General features: G+C 27.9%; 1 protein-coding gene across 4 annotated transcripts in view; it reads left to right on the forward strand.

Moving 5' to 3' along the window:
- The window catches only part of LOC105423794 (uncharacterized), a 103,341-nt gene extending 93,529 nt beyond the window's left edge, over positions 1-9,812 (forward strand). For 3 of the 4 annotated variants that reach the window (XM_011633709.2, XM_089081410.1, XM_089081412.1), the window contains one exon: positions 6,209-9,812. In XM_011633709.2, the coding sequence (XP_011632011.2) occupies positions 6,216-7,418 (1,203 nt within the window). In that variant the 5' untranslated portion in view covers positions 6,209-6,215 and the 3' untranslated portion in view covers positions 7,419-9,812. Of the gene's footprint in view, positions 1-3,723; positions 4,522-6,208 lie in introns of those variants that run through there. The other variant, XM_089081411.1, reaches the window with a different exon arrangement.
- Positions 9,813-13,396: the final 3,584 nt, after the last annotated feature.

Raw genomic sequence — 13,396 nt, forward strand, 5'->3', positions numbered from 1 at the left:
AAAGGAAATTTATAATAAATTTAATACTTTTAAAACAGTTATCCTTGAAAAATATTGGTTGAACGAAGAAAAAGGATAATACTATACAATATACAAACAACGTTTTACTATGTATTAACTATTAACTAATAAAACTATTAACTAATAAACTATTAACTAATAAACTATCACCTAATTAAAAAAATATATAAATAACAATATAAAAATATAAATAACAATAGAAATTTCAAGAGGAGATATTTATTTATTCAACCTTATATTATTCTAACTGTATTCACTAACTGTAGTACTTATTGACAATATATGATAGTACTTATTAATAATAGAATTTAACAAAATGAATGTTAGTATCGAACTACGAATCGCTACGAATGTAAGTATCTATGCCTTTTTACATCACTGTTTATATTAATAACATTCCGCTGTATTCTGTTTGCTGTCAGTACTGAAAATATAGTTGGATATATCATATATATTATAAATTTTCAGTATTTTCAGTGAATATTAGAATTTAACCAATGTACATAGGTGAAACAATCAATGTCAGTGAATTCCTTCACAGCGTTGTGACAAGATAAGATTATGATAATAAAATTATGCGACACGAATATGTCTTGACTAATAAAATACATTGATTACAATTAGCTACTTTTACCATCAAAGTTGAATGAATGATATTTTGTAAATGCAATTTTTTAATCATAATTTGTTTTTAATTCTCCAAAGTATTCAGTATGTACTTTGACATTTTCAAAAATATTTGACTGATTTTAACGGTTTAATAAACTCACTATTATTTTATTATTATTACTCTTATTATTATTACTATTATTGTTATTATAAAACTTATATTTCAATATTCAAAATACTATACTTACTTGCTTTCTCGCGTAATCAACGCAATATGAGACAAATCTGTTGAGCGTAAAAAATCGAGCGCACGGATAAGTGCGGATAATGTGTATACGTAGAGATAGAGATTATAAGTATTTCTCAAAAATAATATCTCGGAAAATAAATATATTATAAATAAGATTACATGTTTATTTATTAGGTATATATATATATATATATATATATATATATATATATATATATATATATATACTATGAAATTACCTTTTTTTTAAAAAAAGGTAAAAAAAGGGTGTCAAGTATAATGGATATTGCCAACTCAAATGATTGTGTAAAATTTATATAAAAGATTTGATATCAATAATTGGCGCCAAGTTATAGTCCTACAAACATGGAGCTACAAGTCCATTTTAGTCAAATTATATATTTCAATCGTATAAAAGATTTGATAAACCACTGTTTTAAAAAAATAAAACTCAAGTAGTAGTTTCTTTAATTTAAAAATAATAAAAACCAAATTATATGTATATCTTTCTATCCATTAAAAACTTCTTTTTCTAACCCAAGTGGTAGTAATTATTTAGCTTTAAAATATTTTTATATCACAAAATTGCTTTACTCAACCTATGTTTTTATCACAAAGAATTATAAAGTAACAGTATAAAATAAATGATAAAATTTTATTTAAATAAAAAAAATTTTTATGTAAAAACATTTGGCGCTGCTTAGATCAAACGAAAATGCAAAACTAATGAGATTATTTGAATGTTACAAATGAAGGCAAAATTTATTATTTAACATGATTAAATTATAATTACACACACACACACACACACACACACACACACACACACACACACACACACACACATCTTATTCTGTTCTTTTTAGAGGTTATGAACAGCGCCAAGTGTTTTTACATAAAAATTTTTTTTATTTAAATAAAATTTTATCATTTATTTTATACTGTTACTTTATAATTCTTTGTAATAAAAACGTAGATTGAGTAAAGCAATTTTGTGATATAATAATATTTTAAAGCTAAATAATTACTATTACTTGGGTTAGAAAAAGAAGTTTTTAATGGATAGAAAGATATACATATAATTTGGTTTTTATTATTTTTAAATTAAAGAAACTACTACTTGAGTTTTACTTTTTTAAAACAGTGGTTTATCAAATCTTTTATACGATTGAAATATATAATTTGACTAAAATGGACTTGTAGCTTTATGTTTATAAGACTATAACTTGGCGCCAATTATTGATATCAAATCTTTTATATAAATTTTACACAATCATTTGAGTTGGCAATATCCACTATAGTTGACACCCTTTTTTTATCTTTTTTTAAAAAAAAGGTAATTTAATAGTGATATTAGACATTTTGAAGTATTCCACTATACTTGACACCCTTTTTTTACCTTTTTTTAAAAAAAAGGTAATTTTATAGTGTGTGTATATATATATATATATATATATATATATATATATATATATATCTAATAAATAAACATGTATATTCTAAATATATATATATATATATATTGGAAGAAATAATAAACTTAAATAATCCACTATACTTGACACCCTTTTTTTACCTTTTTTTAAAAAAAAGGTAATTTTATAGTGTATATATATATATATATATATATATACCTAATAAATAAACATGTGATCTTATTATTTCATATATTCTTATTATTTCTTATTATTTCATATATTTCATATATTTCATATATTGGAAGAAATAATAAACTTAAATAATCATCCATGCAATCCGATCAAACAATGTGTATATATACACATATATATATTGTTATTAAATAGTTTAAGATCAATATAAGTTGGAAATTATTAAATATCAATCTTTAAATTCTTTGTAAATTTTGCAATTTTATATACATATATATATATATGTATGTAATTGTCTAATAATAAATAGTTGATTAGAAATATTCATATATATTCAAAATTATAATATATGTATAGTTCTCTAGATATGTTATTTTTTTAATTGACAAATTTTCATTTTTATTCGATTTGGAACTGATTTTTCTAGAGTGACATAATAAGAGTATGTAGATAAGATTGAATAAAAGAATAATATCTTTGTTCTCTGATAAAATGAAAAATAGAACTTACCTGCAAAGTATAGACACAAACATGAGTTACACTCCGAAATTATTACAAATTGTCAAACTCGCCGCGAACGTCAACATCGTTGGCTACCACTCGAACGTGCAGAAAAAGGATAATAGTAGTATGCAATTTATTAATACTGCTAATGTTTCCTTTTTAATTTTAATATACGCGTATTTATTATTATATTGATACCCGAGAGGTCTAACCAAAAACTACCGTGTTTACATTAATCAATTTTATCGATCCAACAAATAAATCAGGCCGATAAATCAGGGTCACTGCAGGACTCAGCGAACATTGATTCGCTAGATTCTACAATACCCTGACATAACCCTGACTTATCAGTCTGATAATCCGCTGGGTCGATAAGATTAATAATGACATCTCGTGACAGACGTTGCAGCCGTACAAAGGCGACGATAATGACGTTTCTTAAAGTAAAAATTTCCAAATCGGACTTTGTGTAGCAATATCTCTACTTGTAGGGCACGTAGCAGAAAAATAAAAATACTTTTATTATGCAAGTCGGACTCAAGCTATCGATCAAGCCTACTTAGAACTTGATCAGTATAGCCATTATTGAGATTCGATAATTTCAGATGCTCGAACCTCAACGAATCACGTAAAGTCACACGGCAGTGTTCTCGGTTGATCTTAACTTGACACCCGAGACACTACCGTGTCTCCTGATATGGCTGAATTCATATAAAATTAACCTTTAATTTGATAATGAAAAAATTTCAAAATTAAAAAAATAGGTGTAAAGTGCTGAAGAAAATTTTAAAAAAAAGTTAAAAAAATTTTTTTTATTTCCTTTATAAAATACTCTTGAAACAATTCAACTTTTGTATAAAAATTTTTTTTCTATCTGTTACAGTTTTGACAGTATTTGCTTCGAAAGAAAGAAGCCTATTTTTTTAAGGGGAGTTTCATCTCTTTAACGTGCAGCTCAGTAATAAAAAAAAATACCTGCCTTTTATTTTTCTCTATATTTTAACATATTCGAAGCTTATTAAAATCGAGAGGATGACACTTCCGTGTGTTCCCTTGTTAATTTTTAAAGTACATTCATTTATTATGTTAAGAAACACTTAATCGTATATTATAACATTATAATATTATGAATATGTATATGTTTTAATATAAATGTTAAAAATTAATTAAAAATAGTATGCAGTTAGCAATGTAAGCAATATTATCCTGATTATATATATACATATATATATATATAAAATTAAAATAATATTGCTTATATGGTTAATTATGTACCATTATTTTTTATTACATAGAACGAGCATGGCATTATAGGCAGCGCACTGGTCTACTATGCTAGAGGTCCTGGGTTCGATTCCCGGCAGAACTAAGAATGTTTTTCATACGTTCGTATCTTCTCTTCGGCGGTCTGACAAACTGCCAAGAGTATTGCCATGGAAACCTCTTTCAATTAAACCATTCGGATTCGGCATAAAATTATAGATCCTGTATGTCTGTGTACAATCTGCGTGCGCACTACAGATATACGTAAGTGAGAGAGGTAGATCTAGACCCGATTTGGGCTTGTTAGCGCCATTGCAATATAAATTTTTAATTTTATATATATATATATATATATATATATATATATATTGTTTCTTTGATAATTTTATTGCAATATCTCTCCCCGGAAATTCTGAGGGAATATTTTTTCAAAATTTGGAAATACACTTTATTTTCTATTCTAAATTATATAGGGTGTTCAGGGTGTCCCAGAACTGAGGAACGAGCCGCAGTGAGAATGTAGAAGAAATCAAAGAGAACAAAAAAGTCTGATACGATTTTGTGATATTCGCTCTAATTGTCAAGTTATAAAATAAAATATCCGAACCAATGAGTGGTAACGCCGCGCTATAGTACGGCCTACTGCTCCTAGCTTATAGACGCGCGGCGCGCGGTGAGAGGGAGATGATGTGTCGCCACCTGAACAGCAGCAGCCTTATCCTCCTCCCTCCCTCTCTCTCTCTCTCTCACACACACACACACACACACACACACACACACACACACACACACACACACACACACACACACACACACACACACACACACACACACACACACACACACACACACACACACACACACACACACACACACATTCAAAACTAGAAGAGATCATTAGGCGTTTAAGATGTCTCTGCGAAGTATTACTAGTATTTTTTTCTATTTGTTGGAGATAATGTATCTTTTTTGCATTTATCTATTGTCATAGCGTCTGTATAAAAAATATTAAAAAATATTTAAAAAATATTTAAAAAATATTTTTAAAAATATTTTAAAAAAATAATATTAATAGCGACTCTGTTGATTTCAATAACCTTAACAAATACTGTGTAAGATTATGATCTTGAACAGAGTTCAAAAGATTTCAACTGTCACTTGTTGTTTATTAAAAATTTATTAATAAATGAAATAGATCGCTAACATACGTGTTAAATGCTCTAATTTGTATGTTACTGATTATAAATTCTATGTTATTCTATACTGATAATATGTATTTGTATAGATGCATCTTTAATTATATGCTTTGGCAGAGAGAGGTAAATTTCCTATAGGTTTTCCTCTTCTGCACTCCTACCTTGAAAACATCCTGATTCAATTTAAACCTAATTTTAGTTTTAAATAAGAAATAGATTTAAATTAAAGTTAGATTAGAATTTTTCGGAGTAGGGATCTAGGGATAGTTAGAAGCAGAGGATCTTTGCGATGTACTTAAACAAAAATATGTAAATAATATTAAATTTATTTTGTAACTTGGTAAGTTCAATTATGGCATTTAATATACTTTTGTATGAGTAACTTTATTTTGAAATAACTTTTTATACAATGGATAGCGATAACTGAAATATTTTACATAGAATCATGACCTTGAAATGTTATGTGGATTATTAAATCATCATGAGGTCATTAAAAAATATGCAATTTTATTGATTTTATTGATAATAATATTTATTGCTTTTTTTATTTATAGTTATCATTATATCTATATTTTTAATACAAGAATTCTAAAGTTCTAAATAAATAACAACGCTTTCTTTACAAAATATTAAAATCTTAATAGGATTTAACAAATAGAGTACACTAAATATAAAATATGTTTTTTTGAATTGTGATCCATTTTCAATGAAAATCTTTGCTTTGAAAATATCGTATGACAATGTTTTCATTACAGATCTACCATGCAACCATTTACGACGGGCAGCGCAATGGCAACCGAAACACCAACAAGTTTGCCACCTGAGAGGGTGATCACTCCGACACCCTGCCGAAATCTCACTTTTTCTATCGCAAAAATCATGGAACCAGATAAACGATTGACCGAGCAGAACGCTAACTTGATGCCTCCAGCGCCGCCAACAATATCAGCGACAACGACGACAACTATTCTTCAACAACCGTCAAATATTTCCTCTTCGTCGTATTCAGCGCATCTCAAATCGGCATTCGAGAAATATGTACCAACTTTGAGGCATCAAGATTTACTCCAACATTATCCCGTACTGTCCAAGTACTATCCGTTATACTATCCGAGTCCATTATTAAGGGCTTTCCCAGGTCCAGCAGCCTCAACTCCATCGATCACGCAGAATTCGCCACCTCCCACAACCGTTCAAGAAGCTTCTTCAAGATTAAATCTGACCAATATGTCGCCAGAGAATCAGCGTGGCAAAAAGAGTCCGGCACCGCGCAGTGAGCTCGGTACTACAAATAAACAGAAGACTTTTACTTGCCCGGAATGTGGTAAAGTGTTTAATGCACATTATAATCTAACAAGACATATGCCAGTACACACGGGTGCACGGCCATTTGTCTGTAAAATTTGTGGCAAAGGTTTTCGTCAGGCGAGCACGCTCTGTCGACATAAGATCATTCATACTGCTGAAAAACCCCACAAATGTGTAACGTGCGGCAAGGCTTTCAATCGTAGCTCTACTCTTAATACTCATACACGTATACATGCCAATTTCAAACCGTTTGTCTGCGAATTCTGTGGTAAAGGTTTCCATCAAAAAGGCAACTATAAGAATCACAAACTAACGCATAGCGGCGAGAAGGCATATAAGTGCAACATTTGTAACAAAGCATTTCATCAGATCTATAATCTGACGTTTCACATGCATACGCATAATGACAAAAAACCATTTTCTTGTAAGATATGTGGTAAGGGCTTTTGCAGAAATTTTGATCTCAAAAAGCATATGCGGAAATTGCATGATACAGGTTCACCAGTGCTTAATGGATTGGATACTTCAAGTCAGACTCATAATCAACAATCAGGCTATTCGTCAGTATACCATGGTCCAGAACATTCTATTGTCAGTCCATTTATACTTCCCCCACCTGGATCTACCAGTTATCACTCTCTAAGTAAGATGTTGTGACAAAGCGAGAATATGCACTATTCCAGAAAGACTCAATATCCGCTTATTCTTGGCTCACCTTGCTACTCGGCTGATATAGGTCAATTGGTGCAAACATCTAAGTGAAAAATAAAGGAGGCATTAATTAAAGTTTGATCTTTTATTTCCTAAAAATGTTCCCTGATTTAATTATAAAAATGAGCCGGAAGCTATATTCTCGATATATTTTGCTGAAAATATATGCAACTTTAAAAGGATATAATCCACAATAAAATTTTTAAATACAACACACGTTTTAACACGTTTACTGCTATTGAAAATTAGAATACCTTTCTAAAATGCTTCTTATTTTTTTATATTCCGTATCTCATGTAAAAATAACAAAAAAAGTTATTGAAACGTTTTCAATAACATTTTTAATAATTAATATTAGAAGTATTGAGCAATCATTCTTAATTGATTTTATTTTTATAAATTAATTTCGAAAATAGGATTAAAAATTTTTTAATTTTAATATTCTATCAGAATAAAGTGAATAATTGATGAAAAGTTAGAAAATCTGAAAATTGTATCTTCAATACGTGGAAAAAAAATATTGATATAAAAAGATATAAGTGATTAGATATGACTTTTTGTAATTCTAATGTTAAAACATTTTCATATAATCTGTGAGACGGAGTGTGGGTATGCTGCAGTCAATCTAATAGATCCATTAAATGGTTTATAACAGTAAATGTATTAATTCAATAAAAAATAATACTAATGATTTCTTCGATGAATCGGACAATTAGTTACTTATTATCACAATTAAAATTACTAAATCTAATCAAATTTAATAAGTATCTCAATAAATTTGTCTGACTTTTTTACTTTCACTATAATGAAAATAAAGTATTCCTGATTTTATATTTTTATAAAATAATTGAAAATTAAAAGTGGATTAAAAATTATATTTTCAAATTTATATAAAAATATCTGATATAACAAAAAATTAATTTTTGAAGTTTTTATAATATCTCATTGTTAAATATTTTTGATTAAAATTATATTAACATTACATTTTATCAATTTGTAGTATGCTGTGAATAAAAATAAGATTGTTGAACTTTTGACTGAATTGTATGTATTAACGCTTTATGATCAATATAATTTTGTAAAATATTTACGAAATATATTGAATACAAACGAAATCAATCATATTACAGAGATAAATCATTTGGATATAGATAGCCTAGTAATCTCTTCACCAATTGCTAAAGGGTTTTAATGATTAATTTTGAATGTTGCTGCTTGCATCAATAAATTTCTGCGGGCTAATGTAAATATTTGTAAATATTTGTATGTGCAAAGCAAATACGTTACGCGCATAACGGTGGACGGGAATGTGAATTACTAGCAAAATGATCTGTAATTAGAGGTCTCTGAATATAGAGAGCCATAGGAATACAATTTAATCCAAAAGATTTATCAAAAATTCGTCCAGATCTCACAAAATATTTGCCCTTGAATTCCATTACGTGTTAATTACTCTATTGTGTCGCAAAAATAAAATTAATTAATTAATTGATTAAATTATGTTCTTTCTTTTAGTACAAATATAAATTCCTATAACAAAAGAACAACATATAATATTCTTAGAAATATATTAATGAAACTTAGATAAATCTGTTTATCTTATTTTAAATCAATACAAATTGCATATTCTTCTAATTACCTGTTTTTTTTTTTTAAATTAAATAGAAAGATTTTTATATTGTCGAATTAAAATTGACGCATAATTGAACGCGAAAATTAGAAAAGATTCTTTGTATTATTAAATTACGAATGAAAATTTATAGCTAACGAAATATACAAAGCGATCTTATATGTTGACCGCATTACTTTTAGGCAAATGTATAAATCGGTGTGATAGTAGTTTTAAGTCATAAATAGCAAATTAAATATTGGTCATTATTATAATTATTATAGCTAAATCACGATCACTGTGGATAATGTGACTACGGTCAGCTTTGCAATAGAAACAAGAATGTTTATGATACGATTATTATTAGAACCTGTGTAACTATTTATGCATTTTTATTTACATTTCATAAAAAACATAATCTAAAAGGCATTTTCTGTTGTACATAAGATAAATTTTGGTATCACAAAGTAATATTGATTATTATAACAATGATTTGTTTCAATGTATGTTGAAAATTTATTTTAAGCAAAGAGAGTCGTAATGGGCTCTTATTTGTATATTATGCAAGCTAGATAAGCGGCAAATAATTGAGATGAAATTAATCAAGCGTAACTAAAAACGAAAAGTTTTATATGTATAATTAGTAGAGTAGATGAAAATGCATATGTATGTGTCCCTCTTGTGTAAATATGAATCAACCTGATGCAATAAATTCAGCGATATCAATGAAATATTGTTTGTTCTTTTAACCTTTCTTAGATTTATAATTACATAAATTATTAGATTTATGACAAAGAAGATTTGCAAATTAACTTATGCATATAATTTAATTAAAAAAATGAAAAGTTATAATAAAAATAAATAAATAAAAATAATAAAAATAAATAAATAAAAAAATTACAATAAAAATTAAATCATTTTGTTTTAAATAAATTAATTTTGATAACAATTAAAATTTATTTTAAGAGATTCAACATTTAAATTTTAGTTTTTTAATAAAAATGCTAATCTATAAATAGATTATTCCCATACAATAAAAATGTCCAAAATACTTTATAAGGTTATTCTGAAGATATCGATTCTGATATTTTCAGGATATTTTTGTGATGTATTTTGACTTTTCTGCTGTATAGGTTAGATCTACGTAGAAGAAAGAATAAATGATTCTACATTAAGGTAAGGTTATTATTTTTTAAAAATATTATTCTGTAATTACACTCTAGCACTCTGGGCTAGTAAAATAGATTGAAACAGGTTACTGAACAAGACAGTCCTTTATCAATATCCAAATAAGCGTGTATCCAGCATGCGAAAAAAAAGTCAATGTTATGAGTATTTACGGTTATAAGGGCAGGATGTTTGGAAGTGCGATCTACAAATCTACATACAAATGATCTACACAAGGTCCTGTCAAGTGACATGGACCTAAAAATATATGGATGGAGCATATATTGCCAGTTAGGGTAAGAGGGGCAATGAGATTAGCGATAAGGGGGAACTACATGCACATCGGGTCGATTCGGATTGATGGAATTATTCGGCAATTCGGCTTCCGAATCCTAGCTATTTGCTTTTAAAGTAAATGCATGTTGTGACCACAAATAAAAACTTGTGCTAATTTTAAAGTTTTAATGAGTTATTATATAGTACCCGAATGCAGTAATCGAAATGGTTTTAAAAGAAAAAATTATGAGCAAGAAAAAGAAGAAGATAAAAAATTTTTCCACTTGTGAGTAGAATGTATAAAATCTAGGTTGACTTTTTAAGATTGTATTTTTTATTTGATAAGAAAACCATGTTTATATGCATTAAAATAATTTATGATTCCTTATTCAGATTATTTAGATAAAAACAAATATATGTTAAGTGTACATATTTATATTTATATTAATGTAATTATGTAATATATATATATCTTATAAAATACTATAATACTACTACAACACTACTATTATATATATATATATATATATATATATATATTATATACTATATATATATTATATAATTATAATATATATATATATATATATATATGTATATATACCAGGTGTATGCATAAGTTTTTTCCGGTTTAACTAAGAGATGTCGCCAGCGAAAAGTACGCAGCATATTAATTTGACACATACATCATTTTGTTCGTCTGATATTTAAAACTACAAACACACACAAGTTGAGTCCGCTAAAAACTAGCGTCTTTGTTTTATCGTTCAGTGATTATGTCGAGTTTTGTGCCTGAAAAAGAACATTTGCGGCACGCATTGCTTTTTTTATTTAATCAAAAGAAAAAGGCTGTTGAAAGTCATCGTTTGCTGGTAGAAACATATGGTGAACACGCTCCATCGATTAGAACATGTGAGACATGGTTTCGACAATTTAAAAGTGGTGATTTCAATGTGAAAGACAGTGAGCGCTCTGGTAGACCACAAAAATGCGAAGACGAGCAATTGCAGGAGTTATTGGATGATGATCCAACTCAAACTCAACGGCAATTAGCAGAAGCATTACATGTATCACAAGAAACAATCAGCAGACGTTTACGAGCAATGGGAAAGATCAATAAACTCGGTAAATGGGTCCCACACGATTTGAATGAACGTCAAATGGAAAATCGCAAAGTCACTTGTGAAATGCTGCTTCAACGCCACGAAAGAAAATCATTTTTGTATTGAATTGTGACGGGTGACGAAAAATGGATTTATTTTGAAAACCCGAAGCGGAAAAAATCGTGGCTCTCACCTGGCGAAGCCGATCCGTCAACACCAAGGCCAAATCGCTTCGGCAAGAAGACCATGCTCTGTGTCTGGTGGAACCAGAGCGGTATTGTGTATTATGAACTCTTGAAGCCCGGCGAAACCGTTAATACACAACGCTATCGCCAACAAATGATTAATTTAAACCACGTATTAATCGAAAGACGACCGGAATGGGCCAGAAGACATGGCAAAGTGATTTTGTTACACGACAATGCGCCGTTTCACACAGCAAAACCAGTGAAAGACACCTTGAAATCGCTTGGATGGACATCCTTCCGCACCCGCCGTACTCCTCAGACCTGGCGCCATCTGACTATCACCTCTTCGCATCAATGGGGCACGCGCTCGCAGAGCAGCACTTCAGCAATTTCGAGGAAGTTGGAAAATGGCTCGACGAATGGTTTGCCGCAAAAGACAAGCAGTTTTTCTGGCATGGTATTCATAAATTACCTGAAAGATGGGCGAAATGTGTAGAAGCCGATGGCCAATATTTTGAATAAAAAAAAAATTAATTTCCCTTGAAAATTACGTGTCTTTTTTTAAAAAACCGGAAAAAACTTATGCATACACCTGGTATATATATGTATATATATATATATATATATATATATATATATATATCTACTATAATACTACTATAATATATATCTTATAAAATACTACACTTTTATATAATATACTATAAAATACTATTTATATGATATAAAATACTATTTAATTATAAGTAAATCTTCTCTCTTTTTCTCTCCCTTTCCCTCTTTCTCTCAATTTTTAATATATATTCTATAATTTATTTGAAGTTCTGTACAAATTTATGAAATAATTTCATTTTTTTGTAAATATTTTTCAAAATGTAACTTTTACAAACTTTAAGACTAAATATTATTTATTCTCTTTAAAAATACATGTAGATAATAATGAAAATAACAACCTGGGAAAAAAGTTTATATCTAATTATATATAATTATATCATATTAGATTAATTATATATAATGAGATCTATTAATATTACAATATGCAATTATATCAAAATATTTATAACTCCATATCAAATAATATATAATTATATTAAAATTCTTTTCGGGTAAAAAGTTTATATCTAATTATATGTAATTATATCAAAATATTAATAATTCTATGTACAATTATGTAAAATTATATTGAAATTTTTTTCAAAGAAAAAGTTTATATCTAATTAGAAATAATTATATCAAAATGCTTACAATTTTAAATTGAATTATACAAATATATTTCTTTTTCAAATAAAAAGATATACATTAAATTATATAAAAATTTATACCTAATTTTTTAAAGATTATGATTCATCAAACTAGGTATAAATAATAACATCTAAACGAGAGACATTTCCGAGATATTACGAATTTAGTTGATATTGTATATACGATTTATACGTATATACATATATACGAATATACATAATTCATGAACACATAATTTCAATCAAATATAAAAGATAAAGGATCCTTAAAGAAAATTTTAAGTTTAATATAATTATATTGGTTTACTTTGGTATATTGGTTTATTTTACGAAAAACTTA

Source organism: Pogonomyrmex barbatus, unplaced genomic scaffold (assembly GCF_055798465.1).
Source record: "Pogonomyrmex barbatus isolate J1 unplaced genomic scaffold, ASM5579846v1 scaffold5, whole genome shotgun sequence".
Lineage (NCBI taxonomy): Eukaryota > Metazoa > Arthropoda > Insecta > Hymenoptera > Formicidae > Pogonomyrmex > Pogonomyrmex barbatus.